The 25,820-nt window shown below is 58.7% G+C and overlaps 2 protein-coding genes across 7 annotated transcripts in view; both read right to left on the bottom strand.

The window, feature by feature from the left end:
* Positions 1-17,811, bottom strand: part of IPO13 (importin 13) — a 31,990-nt gene extending 14,179 nt beyond the window's left edge. For 2 of the 4 annotated variants that reach the window (XM_066192681.1, XM_066192682.1), the window contains exons 1-6: positions 17,542-17,811; positions 7,659-8,395; positions 2,117-2,257; positions 1,807-1,948; positions 664-830; positions 182-302 (exon numbers count right to left, since the gene is read on the bottom strand). In XM_066192681.1, the coding sequence (XP_066048778.1) occupies positions 182-302; positions 664-830; positions 1,807-1,948; positions 2,117-2,257; positions 7,659-8,395; positions 17,542-17,607 (1,374 nt within the window). In that variant the 5' untranslated portion in view covers positions 17,608-17,811. Of the gene's footprint in view, positions 1-181; positions 303-663; positions 831-1,806; positions 1,949-2,116; positions 2,258-7,658; positions 8,396-9,091; positions 9,189-17,541 lie in introns of those variants that run through there. The other 2 variants (XM_066192683.1, XM_066192684.1) reach the window with 2 other exon arrangements.
* Positions 17,812-18,057: 246 nt separating this feature from the next.
* On the bottom strand, positions 18,058-24,191 carry ARTN (artemin). 3 transcript variants are annotated; one of them, XM_066193123.1, is made up of 4 exons: positions 24,110-24,191; positions 19,996-20,066; positions 19,670-19,859; positions 18,058-19,320 (listed from the first exon to the last, which is right to left on the bottom strand). In XM_066193123.1, the coding sequence occupies exons 2-4, from the start codon at positions 20,059-20,061 to the stop codon at positions 18,884-18,886; spliced, it is 693 nt and encodes a 230-aa protein (XP_066049220.1). In that variant the 5' UTR covers positions 20,062-20,066; positions 24,110-24,191; the 3' UTR covers positions 18,058-18,883. The 3 variants fall into 3 exon arrangements, with proteins under 3 accessions (XP_066049220.1, XP_066049219.1, XP_066049218.1); XM_066193122.1 differs by lacking the exon at positions 24,110-24,191 and adding an exon at positions 23,085-23,130; XM_066193121.1 differs by lacking the exon at positions 24,110-24,191 and having other exon boundaries at positions 19,996-20,214.
* Positions 24,192-25,820: the final 1,629 nt, after the last annotated feature.

Here is a 25,820-nt window from a genome sequence, read left to right as displayed (position 1 = left end):
CTAAGGAGAGGGAGGCAGAAGACCCATTCCTCTCCACAGCAGACTCCAGAGAGCCTGTATGTGTGCCCACAAGGTGCTCATGCTCCTCTTGCTGTCATGTCTCTTTGCTTTCAATGCCCCATTGAGGGCAAGGACAGGTCCCTGTGGGCTGTCAGCATGGCACCTGGGTCCCCTTGCTCACCTGCCACGTGGATGGCTGCTCTGTGTTGGTCAGGAGACGTCCCAGTTTGTCATAGAGGCTGCTCAGGAGCTCAGCACCCAGCATCTCATACACATACATCAGCGTGTCAGAGATGTCCACCCTGCAGAGAACATGGGTGTCTCCAAATGCCGTCCCCAAACCATGCAGAGAGCTCCATGTGTGGACAACATCACTTTCTCTCCAGGGCACAGACACTGCTCATATGAGCACACTGTCCCAAACAATGGAGTGATCCTATGGCCTCTTGGGCAAGGTAACTGGTGCTGTGCCAAAATTTTGCTAAATGAGCCAAATCAGCTGATTTTCACATTACCACCCCAGCTAAAACAGCTCTTGATGGAAGAAATCTCCTCTGTGTCCCTCCTTGGCTTATCATACAGCACTCAAGTCTCCAGGGTGGCAGAATGCTGCCCCTGCATCCTCACCTGTCTGACAAGCAAATCCAAATCTCTCACTTGTACCTGTATATCCGAAACTGCTCCTTCTCATCCGAAGACCAGAAGCCATACTCCTCATCAGAGGGGAACTGGGCTTTGTGCAACAGCACGTCCACCAGCTGGAAGTAGACAGGCCTGTAGACCTGCTGGTACACCGCCTGCTTGTCTGGCTCAAAGGACAGGATATCATCCTGGAGGCAGGAGGAGGAATAAATACATCAGGTGTTGCAGGGAAAGGAAAACAGAACTAATATGCCTGCTACATAGGGGACTCAGGCACATCTCTGAGGGGTGGTGGGACCTGTCTACCTTGGAAGGCTGCATTTCCAGCTCCCTAAGATCCACTTGATGCTGCACCCCTTCTGCAGTGGCAGCATTATCTGGAGGCAAAATGCCAGAAGCCCCAGAAGCTGGGTGGACCCTCAGACAGCATCATTATAGGGGGTGGCAGTGTCCTGCCATGTCCTATACTTGGGAGCACAACTACACCTGGAGCATGTGTGCCTCAGACTGCCATGAGAGAGCTGAGTGAGCACAGTGCCCTCCTGCATGCACCTGTAACCTCAGACCCATCTGGAGATGCAGCAAGAGGTGGTGGAAGTCTCAGCCTGGCCTTATGCAAGAGAGGAGCTGCTGGCAAGGCATTGACTTCGCTCCCCTCCCTGCCCACGCTCAGCCACGCCACACTGGATTGTGGAGGAATGGAGCTGAGGGATGAAAGGGAGCTAAAAATAGAGCACAGTGTGGCAGGGCTGGTCTGCCAATCCAGGGAACACTGACCCTGGGAGAGGAACCCCAAACTGGGCAGCCACTAGAGCCATGCTCTCATTCCTGCCTGCTGCAGGCACACAGCAAGGACCTAAACAACCAGGTCTGCTGCTGGAAAGAAAAAAAATTAACATGAAGTTTTAATTAGTTTTTTTAATGAGGCCCTTAAAGGATGGCTTACACTTCTAAGGAGGACTGGTGGCAGAAAGAGCCAGCCACAGTGGCAGCATTTCCTAGGTACGTGCCCTGCCCTAGTTGCAAGAGCAGGGCAAGGAGTGAGGACATCAGAAGTCCCTGGGACCAATTAAATCCAGGCCAGATCCCAGTCCCCGTGCACTGGTGCCTCTGGCCCTGCCTGGAGGGCAGAGCCCAGGCAAGCTGTCCACAACAGTCACCAACCTGCAGCGTGTACCAGAAGGTGAGGGTCAAGGAACTGGTGGTTTCGTTGACGGGGTAGTGTCCAGGGATGCCAGTGCAGAACATGATCATGTTGACCAGGGCCAGAAAACTCTGCCAGTGCTCCACCTGGTCCAGGAGGGCTCTGGGAAGCAGAGAGCATGGTCAGAGTGGCATCTCTGCTGTGAGCCCAACTCCACTGCCCTGACATATGACACTGGGTGCAGGATGAGCCTTGGCCAAAGCAGCATGTGAGGAACAGCAGGCTGCTGCAAGCTCACTCCCCGTCCAAGGGCCCATCCCCAGCACTCACCGGGAATGGTTCTCCCCCAAGGCCACAGCGATGCGGCAGATTCCATGTGATGTCTCCATGTCCCCGCTCTGGACTGCCTGGCGCAGCTGCTCTTGGAGCCCCAGCACGGGTGGGATGAGCTTGAGGAGGGTGTTCACATACCTGCAAGCACAGCCTGAATCAGTGCCAGGAATCACCTCCCTGGCATGGGCTGCCACGCCATCCATCCCTCCTGATGCTCTCCCAGGGCTCCTGCCCAGCTTTGCCTACCTGAAGGCTGCTTTGTGGAATGGGATGCATGCAGGAGCCCTTACTGCTTACATGAACTCTCCTTGCAGCCTGTGGTATTAGGACAAAAGCTGCAGCCCTGAGCACTGCTGCAGTGGAGCCTCTGCAAGTGAAGAAAAGTGCTGAGCCCATCAGCTCTGGGCAGACCCCCACTGCACCACAGTGTGGACCCCTGCCTCTGCCCACCCACACCGGCCAGCAGGGCAGCCAGCACCTCCAACCTGCCACTGCCACAACCAGCTGTGAGTGAGCTGTGCCTGTGCACAGCAGCATCGATGTGGAGCAGAACGGTAGCGAGGGCAGACCTGTGGGCTCTTCCCACCATGCTTGCAGCCCTCAGATTTGCAGAGGCAGTCCAAGCTGCCAGTGGGAAACCACGTGACTCTACCAGCTTGGGCACATCCAGACTGTGTGCCATGTCTGGGATGAACTGAGCAGCCACCGCTGGGGAGTCCCACCCAGGGACAGTGCTGGCCCCCTGGCACATTCCAGGCTGCCACAGCCCGGTGCGGCACTGCTCTCCCACATCCCATCCCGCACATCAGCCTCCCCTCCGCTGCCTGTAAGGGATGGTATCCAAGGCAACGAGAAGGAGGCAGCCAAGGTGAAAGGCAGCCCAGGGCCCCTGGAGAGAGGCCGTGCTGGAGGCTGATGAGCAGCCTGCCTTTTCCCTGCCATTTCCCTGCCCGCCCAGGCGTGTTATCTGCAGCCGCAGCCTGTGCTCTCTGCCCGCCCCCTACACGCAGGTGCGGGGCTAAGGATGCTTGGAGTGGGAGGCACACATGACTCCAGCTCTCCTGTGCCCATCCTGGGGAAGAGATGTGAGCGCGGACACCAGGACAGCCACACATCCACCCCGGAGTGGAAGGGTGGCTTTTGCTATGGATGATTTAGGAGAGAACAAAGCCACTGGTGCCACCAGTGCAGGGACAAAGTTGTGCTGGTGGTGGCAGCTTTCTCTCTGGGTCAGCAAGGGAAGACAGAGGAAATAAGGTGTCTACAATCCCAGCTGTCATCCCAGCATTCCCTCTGTGCTGCTGGGGGTCACTCTCCTCTCACCCTCTCCCCCAGAGAAAATCACACAGCAAAGGGTTCATTTTTGCATAAACCACTTCCAAGCCTCTGATGCCCTGTGAGTTATGCATGTGGCAGCATGGGAACAATGTGATGATGGAGAATTTGGAAATTCAATAGCTCCTCTCCCTGGGAACTGATGCTGCATGCAGGGTAGGCCCAAGGGAGCCAGGGCAGCGCCCGGACAAAATGCCATAGGGAACCTTTCACTGCTCCAGTGTAAAGCAAAGCCATCCTTCCTCCACAGCACTGAGTTCACATTACCCTAGGGAGCTTTTTATGGCTTTATGACTTTTTCTGACAAGGATCCTGCTTCTGCCAGTTACCTTGAGATACTCACAATGCCTGGACCTGAACTGATCCTCTGGAATCCCTGTACAGCTAACAGAGATAACCACCTAGATTTGCTTCCATGCTGCAATCCCGTATTATTGAAGACTTCTAGAAAATGTAGGGTGAACCATGTCTCCTGAGCACCACCGTGCTCTGCTAACTGTTCTGCAGACATAAGGGCATCCTGGATTCAAGGGTCCCTAGTCAGGAGGGAAATGCTTGTTCTAAGTGAGTTCTTTAACCAGTCACCGAAGACCTGCAGTCAAGACAGCCAGAGCTGAGCTGCTCTATTCCATATCCAGGAGCATGGAGACCCCTGGTCACTCTACCTGCTGCTTTCCAGCCCAAGGGACCAGCTGATGCCACATCCCTGACCAGGTGCAGAGCTTGCCCCGGAAGGTGCTGCAAGCCACCACTTCTCACCCCCTGCACCCCTGTCATCCTAGCTCAGAAAAGCCCCTGGATGCTCAGCTTGTTTCCAGCAGCCAAAAACTGTGAATGCCTGTGAAAGAGTATATGAACATGGCAGCCACATGGTGACTTTTGCCCATGCAGTTTTCCCTGCAGTGATTTGCCCTAGCCTTCCTGAGCAAGATTTGCTATCCCAGTATTTAGGAGCTGAGCAAGTTTTGCTTTACGGAGTTTGTCTGGTCCCTTCTCAAAGCCCAGTGAACTGCAGCATTTGCAGCTCTCTTGGTGGGACCAGCATCTACTGTTGTTCTTCCCACAACGCCCTGCAAACTGCACCAGTGCGGGGGACAACCTGTAGAGGAGAGATACGGGTATGGGACAATCTCATCCTTCCTGATCCAAAATCTGAGCCACAACCTCTTGAGATAATAACCCAATCTCATTAAAAACCTGTTTCTAATGAAGCTCTTGGAAAACTCTTTAAGTGAAACTCCCCTTCAAAAATTCAGCACCAGGAACCAAGAACAGAAAGAGATGGGCTGTACACTAGGCAATCCCATATGGACACCTGCAGTCCTGCCAGGTCCACCACTGTAGCAACACCCTGCTGCTTTCAGAGAGGAGACTCAGTGTCCCATATCCATGCTCCGTAACTCCCACCATGGGCATACACCACAGGGAGGCCCTTACCCCACTTCAATGCTACCTGCTGCACTACAGGCAGGCCGAGTGCCACATGCCAGCTCTCCCCTTGCAGCACGTGCTGCCAAGCTCTCTGACCCATTTAGCTGAGGGGATAATCCTCAAATGAGATGGAAAATACAGCGCAAGATTCTCCTCTGCAAATGAGATGCAACAGTATCTCCATTCCTCCCCTCCCACAACTCAGGAGCTTCCCACCACCTTCAAGAGAAGAGGTGTGCTCAGAGATGCTCCAGTGCTAGCTCCTGGCTCAGCCTCCAAGATTTCTCAGGGATTCCATATCCTAACAGAGGAGCAGCATCAAGACTCCTGCAACACCCAGCGTAACTCCTTCTCTGGATTCCCAGGGCCCCCACCCACCAGGCAGGTATAGAGATCAAACACTTTGCACCTACACGTCTCTGGTGCATCATTTCTAGTAACACCTCAGAGGCAGGAAACCACTCACTGCTCCTTGCAAGCAGGGAAATGGGAGCTGCCAGCACAAGTGACCAACCCCGGAGTGAGGCAGCACCAGGGCGGCGTGGTCTTTACCCATGAGGTCACACCTGCCCTCCACCTGGACACAGGTGCTGTGGCAGGAGAGCTGCCTTGCAAGGTGGTGCTCCCCTGGGAAGACGATCTACAAACTATCTAACCTTCAAAGTCAGAAGCCAAGTTCATGAGCCACTGAGACTTCTGCTGGTGGCACAAGCACACCTGCATGATCACCTCTGCAGCAATGTCACTGAAGACAGCTGGGAGGGAGTGAGAGGGAAAAGCACTCTGGGAACCCATGGCAAAGTGGTGAGTCCCAAGACTAACCCTCTCATGGAGCAATACCCTAATAAACTCTGGAGAGGACCATGCCAGCAGCCCAGTGCCAAGAATGCTGTGAGCCTGCAGCCAAGTGCCCTGCAGAAACAAAGGCGAGAGACCACGGAGGAAGAGAGCAGCTGAAAAGCAGCAGGGATCTCCCAGACTATCAAGATAAGACAGAAAGGTCAGGAGACTCCCTGGGGGCTCTGGGAAAGAGCTGGATCCACTTTGGCTGAGTGACAAAGCCAGAGGGCTGGGACAGCTGGCACTAGGGGAAGCAGGAGGAAGAACACATTATAGCGGACACAAGAAACAAAGGGGAGGAGAGCGCCCACCAGGGCTGGGAAGCAGCCGACACCACACGCTGCCTGGCAGGGCATCCCTGTGACAATGCCATCGTTGTCCCCACTCCCTGGGACAGGAGCTGCACCAGGCTCACACACTGGGCAACCTTTCAGGCCAGCTGCCTGCCCTGTCCTGGCCACTGCCCACATGCCTACAGACAGCAGGGTGCTCTGCATGGCTGATGATGCCTCCAGGAAGAAGGATGGAGAGCAAGTACTGAAGATTCTTTAAGGGAGCAGCCAGCATGGTAGGTCTGAATGGGGCCAAAAACTGCATGGCAGGGTCAGCATAGAAGCAGAGAGGAAACCCCACTGTCAGTCACATCCCTCTCCACAATTCACTTTGAAAGCTCAGCAGAAAACTCAGCCTTTTAACGCAATCAAAGAGCAGCACTGCTCTTTCTGCACAAAGGTATGGAATCACAGCCAAGGGACTTCTGAGACTCAAGGGAAATGGAAAGCAGGAAGACAGAGTCCAGCATTTCAGAACTGCAGGTGACCTTCTCACACCCTCTCACTTTCTGCCCTTGACCTGCTACAAGGGTCTGAACTGGTCCACAGCCTTTGCCAGACACAAGAAAAAACAGCTTGTGTGGTCACCTTCTAAACACTAGCAAATGAGGCAACCCCTCCCCCCATCCAGCAACACATTAAAATCCTGATGGGTCCCTATGTGTACCACGATTTGCAGCCCACAGACTCAACTCCTTCTCATTGAAAAGGACAGCCCCAGGCTACCCTGGAGCTGGGGTACATGCAGGCTGCCCCTGCCCTTAAGCAAGGGGAGGCCCAGGGCTCACAACTGCAGTGGCAGCATCATTCCCACCGCTGCAGAGGGTCGGAGCCTGCGCGATGTGCAGCGATGCACAGGGCATGCACAGTGGCAGCAGCTCAGCTCAGCCTTCAAGGAAACCCTCCTCTTCGGGGGAAGGTTGCTAAGCAGCCAGGAAGGGATGTGGCCACGGGAACTGGAGATGTACTGTCCCTTCTGCAGGCATTGGTCCCAAGAGCTGACAGCAGCTCAGGCAATGCAGCCAAGCAGACAAGCTCAGAGCACCACAGCGCAGCCCCAGCAGGACCAGTTCAGCAGCTCCCAGGGCAGCCATGGCCACAGACAAAGGATGAGTCCTTGGCTGGCACAAGCTGTTGGAGCCAAGAGAAGGGGAAAAAAAATGACAGATCTGGTTTTATTATCTCTGCATTGAATCAGCTCCTTGGCTGGACCAGCACCACAAGGCAGATTAAGGTCTCTGAACTCGTGTTGGCAGGAGTCGGGCCGTTGCTCTCTGGTTGGCTGCTGCAGGATCTGACACCAGGAGCCAGAAGCATGCATCCTCATCTGCCTCAGAGGCCAGCACGGACACGGGCTGCAGCTGCCCAAGACTCCATGGACTCTACAAGTCAACCGTAGTGCAAAGCCTTCCAGGATCAACCATGAGAAATCAACAGCCTCCAACTGCTTTTGATACTCTTCCACTCCCAAATCCTGTCATCATTACCTTCAGAGCCAACAACTCAGCTAGAAAAAAGCCTGAGATTTTTCCTTCCCACCCTGTTTCCCTGCTGATGTCCAGGAGCACCAGACTACAGCACACAGGAGAGGCTGCCCTTACCTCTGGGCATCGGGCTGGGAAATGGCATTGACCACAGCCTCCACTGCTGTGTCAAAGAGCTCTGGGTCCTGCAGAGAGGTGAAAGCTGCCTGGATGAGGTTCTCGCAGTCCATCAGCGGGATCTCCAGCTGAACCCAGCTGGAGAAGCACTTCAGCACCTTCTGCTTGATGAAACCGGGGGAGTCCTGCTGCTGCAGCAGCTGCTCCAGCAAAGGGAAGACAGAGCCGCACTCCTGCGCCAGGACGCTGCGTACCTGGCCCTTGCGGTACTGCGGGAGGCGGCTGGTCTGAAACTCCTCAGGCAGCACCGTCAGCAGCTCCAGCAGTGCCAGGCACCGCGCTCGCCCGTCCACGTTGGAGTCCTCCGCCTGGAACATGCGCACCATGTCTGCCACGGCGCAGGGCCAGGCCTCCGGCATCATGCTGAGCGCCAGGGAGGCCAGCGCCACACACAGCCGGGTCAGCACGATCTTGGAGCCACTGGCGAAGCGCGTGATGTGGGTGAAGAGCTGCGACTTGAGGCTCTCATACTGGTCGGCCGGGATGTCGTTCCAGTAACGGGAGATTTTAATGTGGAGAGCGCTGGCACCAAAGTACTGGATCTCAGGCACCTTGTCCATGTGGAGAAGCAGCCAGCTGAAGTGCCATGCCTGGGGAGACACCTGTGCCTGCATCAGCCATTTCTGAGCCAAGTTCTTGTTCTCGATGTTTGGGTCGTAATACAGCTGATGGAGAGCCTGGAAGAGAGAGGGAATCACCCTAGAGCAGCTGAGGAGCACCACTGTGGCCTGTCCTGCCTGGGAAAGGCTTACCAGGAAGGCTCACTAGGATGGAGCCCAGTGCCCAGGCTGCCCTGCACAGCAAGACCCCCTCCCCAGTGTGTTAGCTGGCCTCCCTCTTCCCATTCTCAGTGAAGCAAGAGTGATCTGGCAGCAGGAGAGGCCCTGCAAAGCATCCTTCCCCTCTTCTCATGCTTCACTCCAGAAATGTCTTTTCCTTAGTCATTTTCTATCTTCACCTTCACTCATGCTCAATCTGTCTGCTTCCCTGCTAATGTGCCCTCACTGGGGTGGGCACAGGACCCATCTTCCACATGAGGACTGAAAGGGACATGGCTGACCAGCCCTCCTGCCTTCCACTCACACCCGCTCTCTGAAAGGTGCTGTGGTCCACAGCTTGCATCCATGAGCCCAATGAATCCAAGAGCCACTGCAGATCTTTGTCTGTCAGGCTATGCAGAGTCCTGAAAACCCACCATCACTAAGTTCAGGGATTAGTCTCTCCATTAAGTCCCTTCAAAATATTCCCAAACCCACCCAGTTACAGCTGAGCCAAGAGAGCTGGCGTCCAACCCTGCCTCTACCACCGCTTCCTGTGACAGTCCAGTGCTGTTTAGTCCATCCCTCCATATGGAGAAGGGAAACATCACTTACCTGCTCCTGCAGCTTTGTGAGATCTAGTTACTGCTTTGCATGGCTCAGATCCACATGGACAGCTTCACACAGGCTACAAGGCTTTATTTGCAGAGGAATATTATACAGATATGAAGCCCAGCCTTAATTAGCTACTTATCCTGAGTGGGTACAGCCAGCAACCAGTGTTGTTCTCGCACAAGGAGGGGAAAAATAACTACCCCTTGTCTGAACTCCATCTTCCAGCAGTGAGGATTTCTGCCTGGCACAGCACGTTTCATTTCAAATTGCTGACTGCACACGCCAGGAGCAAAGAAAATCCATGGCACCTGTCGGGCAACCAGGCACCCGTCACACCCCACCAGCAAATCAGAGGATGATTGCAGCAGGTGCAGAGGAGATTTTTGCGTTCCCACCCTGGCTCCAGGTCTCAAATAACCTCCCCCTCCCCCTCGAAAAAGTTCTGTGAAATTCTTGCGGTTCTTGTACCCAGGAGAGGATTAAAACCCTATTTTTAAGCATGCAGAACTGGCAGCTTGGGGCACAGGAACAAGCTTCTCAAGCAAGTGCTTGTGCCTCCTGCTGCTTCCCAGTGTGAGACCAAAGAGCAGGACAATATGGCAGGAACTTTACAGAGTCGGCATCGCCTGGGCCATAATTTGACTCACCGCTGTTCAAGACTCTGTGACAGGGGAAAATGAGGATAACCTCTTTGTAAGAAAGAGGTTAGGAAGTACGTCGTAGGAGACGGAGTCAGCCAACATGGGCTGCAGAGGGACAGCATCTGACCCACTAAAACATCTATCCTGACACAAGAAACGTTAACCCTACATAAGCAGGACATGGCAGAGAGAAATCTGTCGCAACAGAGCAAGCCAAGGAGAGACCATGAGCTCTCAGCAGTTAGCTAAACCTTTGCTCTGTTCCCAGTTATGTTGGACTTGGATGCAGGAAGCATCACTCAGCTGCTGGGGCAGAGGTAAGCACTGTCATCCCCTCCAAGCAAAGCAACAATTTACTTCACTACAGAGCAGCAGCTGCAGATGTGCTAAAAGCTCAGCCACTCCTGGGGGTAGGAACCTGGCTCCTACCCCTGCTGTTGTGCTAAGGACTGAGTCATCCTGCAGCAGGGCTGAAGCTGGAGCTCCCAACCATTACCAGCTCAGTCTCTTGCTCCCATCAGAGCTTGCTGCTTATTTTTCTTCCCAAATAAATCTCACTTGAGATCCCCAGAATGGTGACAGCCTACTCTTTCCCTTCCCTGCTTGGTGGGCACTGTCACAGGGTGAAACAAGCAGTGCCCTCTGCATGCTCCCTAGGCCAGGATCCTTCCCCACCTCTTTCCAGCCTCTGTTTTTACACCTCCATGCATTTCCTAATGCATTTATTTCTTCTATTTTGAATAGTGCTACCACTTAGAAAATTGTGGGGAGAAAAAAAATCCCTATGCATCATATATTACAAGGCACAATGTGCACACAGGAGCCCCAACTTCAAACCTGCACAAGCTTTGCAAAACACAGACTGCACCACGGGTGCAAGATGGACCTGGCCCACAGTACTAGGTTTCTGCAGGTGACTGCAGACCATGGCAAGGCAGCAGAGCAGGGGTTGGCAAACACAGTCTGCCTGCTGGGAAGCAGCTGAGGGCTCATCCCCCACCTGGCTGGGGCTGCCAGTGCTGCTGGCTAAGACCTGATCCTGCCAACAGGGTCTGCTTCAAGCCAGCAGCCTCTGGTGCTTCCATGTGATCATCCAACTGAATGGAGAGGAGCGAGCAACCAGGAAAAGCCCAACATGAAGCTGAGGTGCAAGCAGGTACCAATCCTGCACACACCTCCAGCACACACACATCCTGCACACACACACATCCCGCACACAGCCCAGTCAGAGACTCCAGCACCAGCTGTGCTAAAAAATCCCGGCTGCTGCATTGTAACAATGCCAAAGAGGGAGAACTATAATAGCTGCTCCCCTCAGCACTTGTGCTGGGGAGATGTTATTACCCCTGCATTAAGAGGAACAGTGAGCAGTTGGGTTCTAAGACCCCTTCCCAGGCAGGGCCAGCTTTGCAGATATCTGGACAGCTCTCCCACCACCACCATCCCAGCACCTTGCCTGCATCCCTCATTTCCTGTCCTGTGCACAGTCCCCACGGTAACCAGCGAGCTCTCTGGAGAGGCATCCACGCCCAGCCAACACCAGCTCAGAGCCTTGCTCCTCCCTCTCCTCCGGCAGGGAATCTCTGGGGAGGTTTCCAGCAAAGGTCCCCAAGGACATGCTGGAGCCTCCACTGCTCAGCACCTCAGGGAGAAAAGGGGAGTGGTAAGATGAAAAAGTCTATGAACTACACAAAGAAATTCAGAGGATGGAAGCAAAGTTAATGCTGAAAGCTCATGCAAAGCTCAAGCTGTTGAAAGTCAGAAGAAAATTCTGGAAAAAATCTATCTCAGCCCCCTTCTGCAAGCACCCTGCCTGGGAGGGGACCAGTTGTGGTAGCGCCTGAAAAAAGTATGGCTGTTCCTGCCTGCATGCAGGACACCAGGTAGAAGGGAAAGGCAGCATGTGCCCCAGGGCTACCAACAGCACACCCCAACCAGTACTCTACACAACATGGGAGACCCTTCCAGGAGATCTCCAAGGCTGGGCATAAATATTGGGACCATCCTAACTAAGCTCAATGCAGCAGAAGAAGCCCCTGGGAGCAGACTAGGCTCTCTCCCTGGCCTACCATGCACATCAGCTAAGTACCATCCTCTGCTGAGAGCACTGGGCAGGGGACTGCAGATGGGCACCTAAACATCCAGCATGCTCCTCCTCAGCAAGGAGACACTGCCCTCATGCCAGACCATGCACCAGCATCGGCTGCTGCTGGACTTCAGTCTGACCACTCTGGCCAGCACCATGAGGCCCATCAGGAAGCACTGGAGATGACAAGGGGAACTCATTAATGCCAAGAGGGAGCAGCAGAAGGCATGAAATTGGGTGACATCTAACAGGGATGCGTTGTGCGTTCCAATTTGAACGGGTGGCTGACACCAGACCTGCCTTCTCTGCAATTAGACCTGTAATGCGAGAGCTGGTAAACAGCCTGGCTGTCAGCTATGCCCTTGGGCCGGGAAAGGAGCCTTCTCCAACATCAGCTCTGCTTGGCTGAAAATAATTCAAGCTTATTACGATGGCTCTTCCCTGCTCTAAAAAGCTGTGACCAAAGCCTCAGTCAGGCTTTAGTCACTGGAGCAACATCAGCCCCTCAAGTAAGCTGCACTGGTGCAGGGCAGCCTGCCCAAAAGACATGGGTCAGAGATCCCATGCTGGTTCCTTTGTCAGGTGGAATGGGAGCAGTCCAAGGAGAGTTACAGCCAAGCACAGGCACCTGACCTTTGGCTGCACTCAGGTAGTGCAAGGGAAGAGGATCTGCTACAAGCTCAGAACCCCCAGCTCTCACCCTTCAGAGCTCCCGCAGGGAGCCCAGTGCCAGCAGGCTGCCTCCCTCACTGCACTGCGTAAATACGTTAACAGGGGCTACCCTGCAGGGACGTGTTGTGTCCATGCCATTATGGGGTAACAAGACGAGCCTCAGACACATGACTCTGATCCCAGAGCAGGAGCGTGCTGCCTCATGTTCTTGGGGGCTCCATGGGGAGATAGCTGCCCTCCAAGGGCAAGTCTGACAGAGCTGACAGCAGGTACAGCCCTGAGTGAGGTCTGCATCGCAGCTGGGGAAACAGAAAGCTGCAAAATATATTCCTGCTCTGCTCCTCATAGCGTGCCCACAGCCACGGCATAGCGAGGGCAGCAGTGGCCACGGCCCCTTGGCAACCACCAGCCTCCTTCCAGCAGCACCTCCGGGATGTCTCCTGCTGCAGTCTCTCGCTGTCCTTTCTACTTGAACGCACTCGCACCGTCAGTGCTCCAGGCCTGCAACAGCACAGCCATTACCCTGGCGCTGCCAAGTGAAGGGAACATCATCCCTGCCTCCCCCTGCCTGCAGCAGCTGGCCCCCCCGGCCCCAGCGGGGCAGGCTCAGCAGCCAGCACCCCGGGAAGGCAGCAGCCTGCCGAGGATAGCAAATGGATGCAAAATAAAGCCGGGTGTGTGCCGCCAGGCATGCCGCTCCTGTTCAAGGACCCACATTTTGCCAGCAGTCCAAAAGAAAAGGGTTTTTCTCCCCTCTCCTAATAAAAGATGCTGCCACTGTGATGCCCATCTTTGAGCCCAGCTTGCCCACACCAAGTCCTCAGCTGTCCAGAAGCGGCTGCAGTCCAGGCATCGCACAGCAGCTCTGGCATCCCTCCCACTGTTTCACTGCCATCAGCCCTCTGCAGAGCACAGGGTTGTCACCAGCAGGGACAGGGGCTGTGGGACACACAGGAGCTCCTAGCGAGAGTGGGCAGGGGCCTGAAAAAGCAAAGGGTGAGCAGAACCAACTCATCCTGGAGATGCAAAGCCCAGGATGAGGTGCAAGGGTGAGCCAAACACCTCTGTCCACTATCCTTTGTTTCCACCCAACACTTCCATGATGGAGTAAACAAGGAATTTGAGAGAGGAATTTCTGCTGGAGCCCAGGCACCAATCCCATCCATCCCTGCACCATAATACATCAGAGCTGAGATGAGGCTCCACCAACGGCCCTTGCAGAGCTCAGACAGCACTGGACAACAAGATGCTGCTCTCTCATCCCATCAGCACCACACCACAGGAAGGAGCCACGTGTTCAGCCAAGGTTGGCTCCGGCTGGAATCTGCTTCTGCAAGAACCTTTGGTTAAACATATAACAAGGTGACTCCCTGCTTCCCTCAATTCTGCAAGACTCTCTCCTCCTAAGGCCCCCAGTTTACCATCCCCAGAGTGGCTGCCACCTCTCACACATGCGGGCTGCCTTAAGGACTAAGTGGTCAATCCACTACCAGACAGAGGATGCCATTCCCTCACCCTCGTATATTTGTAATTCTCTCGATCAGGTTTCTGATCGAGACAGGCAATAGCCTTCCGAAGAAACCAGATGCACTTGATTTCTCCTCCCCATCCTCCTGGGCAGAAGGCAGCCCCAGCAGCTGCCACATCCCCGAGGCTCAGCATCTCGCAGGAGCAGTGATCAAAGCCGTCCCTCTCCCATTGCGGTAGGCTCCGGATGTCAGCTCCATGACACCCCGCCTACCCATCCTGCCGGAGAGACTCTGTGCATTCATCAGGCATCTCCAGAGAGGCACACGGCAATCTGGAAGGCCCAGAGATGCCAGACCGCTAATGTGCTAGGGGAAAGACGTCAGCAAATATTACAAACATCCCAGAGGATCAGAGGCAGGACAAGGGAGGAAAGACCTGGAAGGAATTAGACAAAAAAAGAGGGAGAGAGCCTGCACTTGGGAAATTCATGGAGGAATGGCACTGCCTTTTTTCTTATTTCAAAAAGGGCGATATTGCTGAAGGAGATTCAACTGCACTAAGAACATGTCAGGAGGGTCTCACACTCTTCCTCTCCTGTCCAATACTGCAGTATTAAGTGCTGAGGGAAACCAAGATTGCGGGGCACAAGTCCTGCCTGTGCACTGCTCCTCTAAGATGGACAGAGTAGCCTGGAATAAACATCTGCAATCCATCTTCATCATTACCCCAGCACCAGGCCGTCAGTCACACAAGGGACAGCTCCTGGGCACACGAAGGCACATGCAGGTCACAAACCAGATTGCACCATTTAGGCAATGAAAGGTTGAGCACTTTCACAGCCTGAAGCCCTTGGCTTTCCCAGTCTTCCCTTCCCTCCAACCCCTTCAAACACAGCAACAGAGCCCCACTCAGCAGCAGGTGCAGGGGAAGCAGAGCCAGCCCAGAGCTGCTGGACTCCCAGCAGGTCCACACGGCGTGGCCACACCAGCCGGCTCTGGCTGTGCTGAAGTCAGAGTAGCATCTAGGTCAGGCTCAGAAGAAAACAAAAAGCAGACAGCAGCCCTCAGCTAGGACTGGGGGATGCTGACACAGTAACCCTATCAAAACAGCTCAGCCCTAGTGCAGCCCCACTCCTTCCCTGTGCCACAGGAGAGCTCCCTACGGAAAAACAGAGCAAAAAAAAAAATACAGGGAGCAACTTTCAGATGGTTCCTGAAGTGTAGCACCTGAACCTGGCACCTGTTCACTGGCTTTTAGACCTGGCCCTGCCTGCAGCACCTGCACCCTCCTGCCTCCCTGAAACCACTGTTCACAGCTGGAGGCTGGCACTGGTTATGCATAAACACAGCAATGATCCTCTTCAGCTACACAGGCACCTCAGAGCCCTGCAAAACCCCACTGCATAATAAACAACAGCAGGGGTACAAAAGGGACAGAATTTTCTCCATGAAAACCGTCAGAAGAGTGTGACAGGCACAGTCTTCCCAGACTGCCATAGCTACAACTGCCACACATGATGACTTCCACTGCAGGGGACCTGGAAAGGCTTCAGCCCTCTGATTTAAGAGACAACCAGCTCCTCATGCTGTTCCAAACACCAGCACTTATCACTGACTGACTCAGAGTAGAGTCAAACCCCGACTTTAATCAGTATTCAGTATTATTAATAGAGCTATGCACAAAACCTGGCAGGTGGAAGAATCCAGGCCAGTAGGAGCATCACTCATCTGCCAGCATCACCTCTGACAAAGTGGCTCTACCCACCTGCCTCCCACCAACCCTGCTCCCAGCAAAGCCCATCTTCCCTCCACTTTCCACCCCACAGACCTTCCTGGAAAAGACTGACACAGGAAGGCTCTGAGCTGTTGAACCTCTGTGTCTTTTCCTGATCCCACCCCATGCTTCTTCCCCTGTTCAGGGACCGTGCTGCTGTCCCCCACCAGCAGCTCAGAGCCCCACTGCAGTCCACAGCTGCACCTTCAGAGGACGCTACTGAGATGGCAAAGCCCGCGGAGATCAGGAGTGGCAGAGGCAGGCTGGGGGAGGGGAGATGAAGCATCCTAGAGGGCATCTCTGCCTCCTCCCAAGCACTGGGAGACTAAATCCCGAGCAGCTTGGCAAGGATGAGCTGCCTCTCAGCACAGCCACACCTCACCCAGGCTGTGCCGGGTGCCCCCCACCCTGGCACTGCCCTCCCTTCCCGGGCAAGTCTGCGCCTCATTGTTGGTGCAAACAAAGGAGCGGTTTGTGTCTGATGAAAAGAAAGGGAGTCAGAGGCAAAATCATCCAGCAGCCCTGGATGTATGCAGATTAGGCTGCAGAAGGTTGCATGAACGTAGCATTTTCCAGACATAAGTTAATCCCCTGGCTGTGCTCTATCTCCGTCTCCCTGGAAGAGGTGGGCTGTGTCTCACCTGCAGCCACAAAGGCAACCAGCACCCAGTGACAAACGTGACATCCCGACCTGACATCTCCTCTGAGGCCAGGCAACCTAATGGGGAGGGACAGGTGTGAAATGCTTGGGAAAATGGTTTAGTGGTGGGCTTGGCAGGGCTGCACTAACCATTGGACATGATGATCCGAGATCTTTTCCAACCTGAATGATTCCATGATTCTATGTGCCCACCAGCACGCGCATGAGTATTGCCTTGGCAAGGATCTCAGTCTATTCTTATAGAGGAAAAATGAGGACACTGGGATTCCCACTAACTATCTGAGGACCAAGCTATGGATGTCTGTTGAATGTCTGGCTACAGGGTAAGTGAAAGAGTGATGCACTTGCTGTTTGCCCTTCAGGGATGCATCCTCTGCTGCCCTGCCCCCATCACTTCCAAGGTGGGCAAGGGAATGGTTTTGCTCACTGAGATGCCCTGTTTAGTCTCTGTGATGAACCCCAAGTCACACATCAGCTGCTCAGGGCTCATCCCAGCAGCAGTGTGATACCAGCAGGCCTTGGTTTGCCGTGGCCATTCTCTGGATCCCAGATTTCAGCAATCAGCCTCACTCCTGCTGCCCTGCAGATACTGTAAGGACCTTGAGCTTCAGCAGGAGCAAAGGGGCCAGATTTTTGGTTTAGAAAGGTATCAATGGGCTATCTGCCCGCTGAAGGCTTTTCCCAACTGTAATACCCAATAATTCCCAGCATCTGGCAAAAGTTCCTTCCTTCCCTGCCTAATGGAGACGCTGATAATAGGCTTCACATTGATGCAGCTGGTTCAGTAGCCAGGACCAGACCCGCGGACTCTCCCTGCCCAGCGCTGCAGCTGGCGACCTAGAGGACGCCAGTCAGAAACAGACACAACCCCTCCCTTCTGCTTCTATTCCTGCCACATCATTTTCCCTGCCCGGGCTGCCCCGGCGGCTCCCCCTCCAGCCCCACGTCCCGGACCCCCACTAGCGGCAGGGCGGGCAGGCACAGGGGACGCCGCCCGCCGCCCTCGCCGTGCCCGGCAGCGCCGAGCAGGTGCCCCCCCGCTCCCCGAGCCGCATCCCCCGCAGCACCGCGGCACCATCAGCATCCCGCCGCCGAGCCCCCGCCCCCCCCCCGCCCCGCCACGGCCGGGCCGGCGGGATTCGCTCACCTTCTCCACGTTCTCCACGGTGAAGTCGAGGCCCTGCGGCGGCGGCGCCTCCGCCCTCCGCTCCATGGCTGCGGCGGCGCTCAGGAGGCGGCGGCGGGCGGGCGACAGCGGCGGCGCACGGGCAGCCGCATCGCGGCGGGACCCGCCTCCCCGCCCGACGGGGGCGGCGGCACCGGGGCGGCGCGGCTCGGCGCGGCGGTCGGGCCGGGAGGCGCCCGCGGGACTCCCCGAGCAGCCCCAGAGCCCCGCTCCGCTTCTCTCCGGCCCCGCCTCGCCTCTCCCCGCGGCCCCGCAGGCGCGGCCGGGCAGCCCAGGACCTGCCGCAGCGCCGCGCCGCACGCCGGGAGCGGTAGTCCCGGCCCCCGCGCGTCCCCTGCCGGGCGGCAGCGCTCCCCACGCGCGGGGCGGGCACTGCCGGCGGGAGCCGCCCGCAGCGCCGCTCCGCTCCCTCCCGCTGCCGCCTCGGGTCCCCGTCCCCATCACGGGCACACGCAGGGGTTGGGACGCGCAGCCCATCGCTTTATTGCTACAGGAAAAGGCGACTGTACAAAAATAGAGTTTATCCCTCAAATTTTACAAATAATAGAAAAAGGGTGCGGGGTGCACGGGGCGCTGCCCAGGGCTTCAGTGCAGCGCTGGGGTTAAATTACACCCGGCCCCCGGGGGCCCAAAGTCATAAATAGGAGCTGCCGCTCGAGAACAATAAATAAATAATTTAGAGTAATAAATAGTTTAGTGCCACAGCACCATGGAGCAGCGGGAGGACCCTGCCACTACCCTGGGAACCAGGCAGGGGTGGGGGTCCCAATGGGTGTCCATGACCAAACACCCTGCAGAATATAGGGGCTGCTGCTGGTCCGGGTGCAGGCTCCCACTCCACACTGGTGCAAATTGCCCTCAGGGACACTGCCTCCCTGCAGCACTGACCCCAGGGTGCCCGAGGGGACAAGGACGTTTTGCCCCCTCTGAAGCTTGGGCGATGCTTGGCCCCTGAAGCACAGGTGCAGCAGTGCTGCTGATGGACACTGGGCTTGGCAGACCCTTGGGAGCGATGGGGATGGTCCATACTCTCTTCAGCTCGTCTCCCAGGGCTGAGCCAGGGCACCTGGGCAGGACCCCATGTAGCCAGTGGCACCAGCTGCTTGGCACTGAGCAGGAGCGGGCTTGGCCACCCACACCCCAGTCATGACTCCACCTCACCTCGATTCTTTGTGGCCACATAATAACAGGGGCACCAGCCTCTGCCAGACCCTTGTTCTGGGCAACAGTGCCACTCACTACATGTGGCAAGCTGGAGTCTGTCGGCATGTGTTGAGCTGGGGCCAAGCCAGCAGCCCCCTCCTCAGCCAATACAGCTGCACTCAGCCGCTGAGAGCTTCTCCACTGTCTGCCATGTGTTCTCCACATCCATGAAGGAGACAGCCTCATAGCGCGTGGGTCGGCAGCAGGGGTGGCTGAGGACCCGCTCCTGTGGCCCCGGGGTGATGAGCTGCTGCCGCAGCAGGCTGCCCAGCGTCAGGTCATAGTTGCTGCGTGCCCGGTGGCAGGACCCACTGCAGTACTTGAAGAGCACGATCTCGTCCGAGTTGAAGCCCAGGCCCAGGTCACGCACCTTCACCATCAGGTTGCGGATGTGGCAGTTGCGCCCACGGTTGCTCCGTGAGTTTTTCCGATTCTCCTTTTTGCCCTTGCTGGTGCCTGATGGTGAGCGCTCAGCACGCAGCAGCAGGTCCTCCGCCAGCTCTGCCGTGCCTGGGCTACCTGTTGTCGTGTTGTCCCCTGCACATGGATGAGATGGTGCCATCAGGACACATCCTGCACCCATTGCCCTCCTTCTCAGCCTGCTGGTCCCCTCTGTGACCTACAGATCCCTCCTGATCACCCACCATGGCAAGGGCTAGTGCCTGAGAGGGTCTGTGGGTGTGTGGAAAGATTCTTCCAGCCAAGAATCTTCTCATTTCTAGGGCTCTGCCACATACCCAGCATGGAGCTCAGGGCTCCATGTGTTGAGATCCCCTCAGTCCAGCCCCAAAGTGCAGCCACGGCCCCACATGGGGCTCTCAACCTGCCCATGCCCCACACACGGGACTACCATGCCCAGGCCTGGGGGGCCTGTCCCAAAACGCACCGTTCAGCTGGCTCCAGGCAGCACCAAGTGGTGCCTCCACACCGTCCTCCACAGACAGGCTGGCAGTGGCCATGCCCCGTGGCGTGGGGGCTGCGTCCAGAGTCTTGTTGCAGGGTGGTGTTCGCAGGGTGCCTGTGGCCAGCCCAGCCAGCAGTGACAGGATGGCAAAGAACCCCCACAGTGTCCCCTCCTGCAACAAATCACAGCACAGCAGGGTCAGCCTGGACCAGGGTCCCCACACCAGGAGTGAGGCTCCATGAGCTGGGGATGGGTGGGGATGGGGTCATGTAGTCCTGGCCATTGCAGCCAGACAGACCTGGGCTCACCTTGGGCTGCGGGTGCGTGGCGGGTCCTGCAGGCCTTCGTTCTGGTGGCCCCTGTCGCTGGTCCATGCTAGCTGCAAGTACAGAGGTTGGGGTCAGTGCCCATACAGGGTGGGTATGGAGCTGGCTGGCTGGGAGTTGGCACACGCATCCCCTGCCCTGGCTAGGCATGCCATTTCCTCCCTTGCCCCTCACAACCTCACAACACCTCCTGCACCCCATTCATGGCCCACCCCTACCCCTCTCCTCTCCTAGCATAGTCAGGCATCCTCACCACACCGAACACCCCTTCCAAGAGACTGGGCAGCTTGGACAGCCCAGCCTTTGTACAGCACCCCTCCTCAGGGGCCATGCAGCCATGTCCTTTTGTGAACAGCCTGGGATGCCAGGCTGGGCTATGAGGCAGCGGCTGGGGCTGGGACTGCTGTGCGGGGGGGCCCTTTCCCATGGCCCTTCCCTGGGAATGTTTTTCTTGCTCACAGTGGGAGCCTGACCTTGGAAACTCCAAATCCATTAGCACAGGGTTCTTGGGTGCAGCCACCCCTTGGCCCTGTGCTGGCTCCCCAGGCTGCTGCCTGTGCCAAGCCAGGACGCACAACCCCTGAGCAGCCTGGATGAGTGGGACTGCAAGGGGCAGGATGGTCAGGCAGGTCCTGTGCGGACAAAGCAGGGTGTGGAGCACCATGCTAGGCTCACTGTAGTCATTCACCCCAACGCCACTGCTTGGCATCCACTGCCCGGACATGCAGAAAGGAACTGCATCCCTGCTGTGAGTGGTCCCAGTGAAGCAGCAAGCATGGTCTCACGGGAGTGATGTCTCCCAGGAGGTGATGGGGCAACTCCCGTCTGTAGCCATATCTTTGCCTCCTTCCCCAGCTCCCCCCTGCGGTGCAGGAGTGTCCCGGTGTCCCGGTGTCCAAAGCTAGGATACCCTGGCTTTGAAGTGCTTTAGAAGTGGTTCTAAATGGGGTTGTATCCATCTTGGTCCATCTACTGCATACCCTATCTCTCAGGATGGGACTGTCCCCTTGGAGCTTAGTTACATTCTGCATCCAGGAGTTCCTCCATCCCCTCTATGACTTTGGCTTTGCCCCAGCATGTCCCAGTTGCTTCCGTGGCAAAGGAAGAAATGGGAGACAGGGACAGGCTGAGGAGAGCACCCCTGACCAGAAAAAAAAAAAAAAGTGAAAGCACATGCCTGAGTATTGCTGGGTCGAGAAGAAAACATAATTTCTTCCAGTCCCTCTAGCATCGCAGGGGATGGTCCCAAAGTCCCAGTTGTGGAATCTGATGCCACGCTGCACTGGCCACACTGCGACACGGGTCTGCAGTGGGCGCTGCCAGGCCCATGTGCCCCCTCTATGGGCCGCGCACCAGGCAGGATGCGCCCCCGGTGCCGGCAGGGCTCGCACCGGCCCCCCCGGTCCCCACAGCCTGGCCAAACACAGCGCACGCTGCACTTCGCTCCCGGGGCGGCCCGTGGCCCCACGCCAGCCGCTGCCGCCAGGTCATGGATTTCCCAGGCCGGCACCGCCGGAGAGGCCAGGCGAGGGTCCCTGCGCCCTACTGGGAAGAGACGGACTCCCCGGTCCTCGCTTCCGCGGCCGGCCGCCCCGCTACGGCCCCTCGGCTCCAGCATCCCGGCGGGACGGGACGGAACGGAACGGATCAGCCACTGCAATTCAGGCTTCTCCCGTCCGGCGGCAGCACGGCCCCAGACTCTGCAGCGGGAGCGCTGCCGGCGGGGCGCCGAACGAGGGCAGCCTCCCTTCGTCAACGGGAGCCCCAGAGCAGAAGCGACGGACTAACAGAACCAGTGCCTCCCTGGACTCGGGGCCCCGTCCACGGGCGCAGCTCCTCGAGCGCGCAGGACCGCAGCCCGCGCTGGCCCCGCAGCCCCGCTCGACATCAGCTTTCGTCCAGCGCGGGCAGGGCTGAGCCGAGCATCTGGGCAGCCCACGGGGGTCCCAGACCTGCACATCCCACAGCAGACCCCCATGTCCCGTACAGGGAAATCTGGCTGAGATCTGCCCCAGACACTACTGCCAGAGCCCTGCCGGGCGATTCATAGACACAGGAGGGTTTTTTGTTTGTTTGTTTGCTTTTTTTCCCAGGGTAGGAACCGAGCCCATCCATGTGAGCACCTGCCTGGACCCCCACCACATGTGACTCCCGCCCGGGGCTAAGCAACAGCAATTGCTGGTGCAATCCCTGAGCAAGCCACCTCACACTCACTCGTGCAGAGCCCAGCGAGAGCCCCGCTGCCTGCCCTGTGCACGGGGCGCTGGGGGAGGATGTCCCGTGGCTGCACCAGGCCTCCGGGGGAGGCAGCAGACACTCGCGAAGTGCATCCACGCGGGCCCAGCGGGTGCCCCAGGCCTGCGGCGAATGTCTCGGCTCTCGGAGTATCTGTGCCAGCCCAGCAGCCGCGGGTCCCACCTGGAAGCGCGGGGGGATGCCCAGAGACACCTTCGGGCACCTGCGGGCATCGGCACGGGCCCTGCATCCCTCCGCGCTGACTCTGGCAGAAGAAGTAATGGGGCTCAGAAACCAACCCCACGTATGATGAGGAGCAGGCACCCGCCCCGCAAATCCTTGGCCGGGCTTGGACAAGTGGGACACACGGCAGAGACCAAACTCGGCTCCAACTCAGGGACAGCAGAGCCTGGGGGCACAGGGAACCCCCGCCCCTTGCCTCTCGCCTGCCCACCGCCCGGGGCGCACACCTGTCCGACGTGCCCAACGGGCCGGGCGGTAACCCAGGGAAGAGGCGGGAGAGTCCGTCTCCGTGCCCCCCGGGCGCCCGCAGCGGGGTGCCCCCTCTCCCCGCCCCGGCAGGGAACCCCGGCCCCGCCGCGGCCCCCAGCGCTTCCCTCCGCCGGGTCGGGCTCGGCACCCCGGTAGCCGACCGGAGGGGATTGCCCGGGAGCGGCCCGAGACCCCTCACCGACCCTCGAATATTGCCGAGAGGTGGGCGGCGAAGCGGGCTCCCCTCGTCCCCCCCGTAGTCCCGGTACGAGCCTCCGCCGAGACTCGGGGCCGCCGGCAGGCTGGGGCGGGCGCTGTCGCCCGCCGCCCCGGCCCGCACTCACCGTGCCCGCGGCGGGGACCATCCCCCGGGCCGCCGCTGTCCCGCATCGCCTCCGCTCCCCGCCGCCCCCCGCCGCCCGCCGCCGCTGCGCCGGGGCGGGGCGCTGGCGGGGGCCGGCGCTGCCCCGCCGGCACCGACTCCCGCCGCTGCTCCCGGTGCCGCTCCCGCTGCGTCTCGGGGTGCGGTGCCGGCGGCGTCAGGCGGACGCGCAGTGCGGGGCAGCGGCGGCTCCATCCCGCTCCCGTCGTCGCTGCCGGTGTCAAATTCCAGCCACCGTCACCTGACCGGCGGGGCGGGAACCGGCACCGGGACCCCGACTCGCGCTGGCACCAGGATTCCAACCGGCACCCCGATCCGCACCTAGTGGCACCGGCACTCCGACCCGCACGGGCGCCTGGACCGCACCGGGATCAGGAGGGCACCGGAATCCCGCCAGCAGCAGGAACGGCAGCCCAACCCGCTTCAGCACCGGCTCTCGCCGTGATCCGCACCGCCTCCGAGCTCCCGCGGAAACTCGCACCCTGCCGGGAACAGCACCGGGACCCCCGGAGGCACCCGACCCCCGCTACCGCCACCTGCCCGTCGGTCGACCCCCGGGCAGGTGGACTCGCAGCCCGGACGGACGCCCCGTGATCGGTGCTCCCTGCTCCGACAGCCCGGTCACAGCGCTACCAGGACGGACACACGGACATCCTCGGGAAAGGGTTCAGCCCTTCCCGGAGCGCTATGGGAGCAGAGCCACGCGGGGATCCCACGCCCCGCGTCGGAGGGCAGAGCCCCGCGGGGGACCCCTTGCACACTCGGGGATCGGACGGGAATGGGTTGTCGGGCAGGGTCAGAGCCATCCCGGCAGCTCACGGCAGCGGCGGGGCCGGCCGGCGTCCCAAGCACCCCGAGCTGACTCGGGTCACCGGTGTGCCCGGCGCTCGTGTCCGGCCGCGCCGGAGGAGGAGCCCGGCCTCCCGCCCGCCCGCGCCCCGCGCCACCGTCCTCCTCGGCTGGGCCGCCCGCCACCGGGCTCCTTACCTCTGCCGTCGCCCTGCCTCCCTCCGCCGGGGCCGCCGCTGGCCCCGGGGACATGGGGGCCGGCTGGCGAGCCGAGCGGAGCCCGTGCGAGTCCTTACGTCACCGCCCGGGGCCCTCCGCGTCCATCCCGGGGCTCTCGAGTGCTCCTTGCGAACGTGCCAAATCCCGGAGCCGCCTCCGCTCGGTCCCGCTTCACACGTGCTCCCCTGGCCGGAGCTGATCGCCGGGACGCGCCCCGGGCCAGACGAGCCCCCCCGGTCCGGCCCTCATGGCTGCGGGGTCCGAGGGCGCCCGGACGGGCCGCGCGCCCCGCGGTGCCGCCGGCCGTGTCACCTGCCCCGGCGGCGCTCCGCCGCCTGGGCGCAACTCCCCGGGCTTATGCAACTCCCCGGCTGGAGCGGGGCCAGCGGCTCGGTCGCCGGCTGTGCCACGGCTGCACGCCGGTCCCCAGGTAGCCCCGACCCCGGGCCACCCGCGTGGCTTTAACCTCCTCCCGGCCACCCGGCAGCCTGGGCCCCGCGGTGCCGCAGAAGGGTCGGACGGCCGCTCCTGCAGCCACCTGCGGAGCCGCCGCCTCGCTTGCTCTCATCTCCTCGGATTATCCAGCGCGGGGGTGACAACTCCCGCGTCCTCCTGCGACATCACCTGCCAGGGAGTGTGCGGGCATAGGCGGCGCCCACTAAGCCGTCCGTGCCACCGCGAGCAGGAACAGCGGAGGTGGCACGCGGCCCGGATCAGCTGCTTCACCTGCCCTGGAGCGGCACCGTGTGGCCCCGGCTCCCCTCTTTTCCTCCCCACTCCTGTCCTGGCACAAGCATCTTGACCTAGGCCATGTATATGGGTGGCTCCCTGACTGCTAGCGGGACTAGGTGGGAGTGTGGGCTCTGCCGTGGGACTGGGCCTGCTCCCATCTGAGATGTCCTCGTGGGCATCAGAGGCAGTGTCCGTGGATCCCTTTGGCCCATCAGAGTTTTGGAGGTGCACCCCTGTGGTAGAGGAACTGCGGGGGGCGAGTGACAGGAAACTGGATCCTCTGCTTTGCAGGGCTACAGACTAATGCAGCTGCCTGCTTGGAAAATTACAATGTGAGTGACACGTCCTGTTCCAGGTTGCCTGGCTGTCCCCATGGAGCTGGGTCTGGCCACAGCCTTGCCCACACTAGGGAAGCTGCCCAGGAAGAGAGGGCTGCCAATGAAGGGAAGAGCTGCCTTCCCCACTGATAACCCTCAGGGCTTGGAGACAGCCTCAGGTGCTGGCTCAGCAGAGGGGTTATCCCACCCTCTCCCATCTTCCCTACAGGTTGGGGAGGTCTTCATGTCCCCAGGACACAACCAGGAAGTTCTGAGGATGTGATGCTGGTCGTATTCAGGGGGCTATGTGAGACATGGCACAGGGTATCCTGGGGACCTCACACAGGTGAGCCCAGTGTTCCCAGTCATGCGGAAGAGGTGGTTGTGAAAAGCCTGGCCTCTGTCCTCATCCAGGTGTGCCCCCTTCAAAGACTGCTATCCCAGACACCTGGAGGCACTGGCTCCCTCCTCTGCCCTTTCTTCTTGTCCTGGGAAACATAAGCCTGCAGTTCCTGTCCTACCAGCAACACCTCCTCCCTGTCCCCCCACAATTGTGGTGGCATGTCCCAGCTATGTGCCTCAATCTCCCCCCTTGGGCTCCCCTGAGTATTGGCTCTTCCCTGGTTCATGCTGAGCATGGG

The sequence above is a fragment of the Chamaea fasciata genome, unplaced genomic scaffold (assembly GCF_029207755.1).
Source record: "Chamaea fasciata isolate MVZ Bird 193981 ecotype frontalis unplaced genomic scaffold, bChaFas1.0.hap1 SCAF_10, whole genome shotgun sequence".
In the NCBI taxonomy this organism is placed as follows: Eukaryota; Metazoa; Chordata; class Aves; order Passeriformes; family Sylviidae; genus Chamaea; species Chamaea fasciata.
This window is presented reverse-complemented; position numbering and strand designations above follow the sequence as displayed.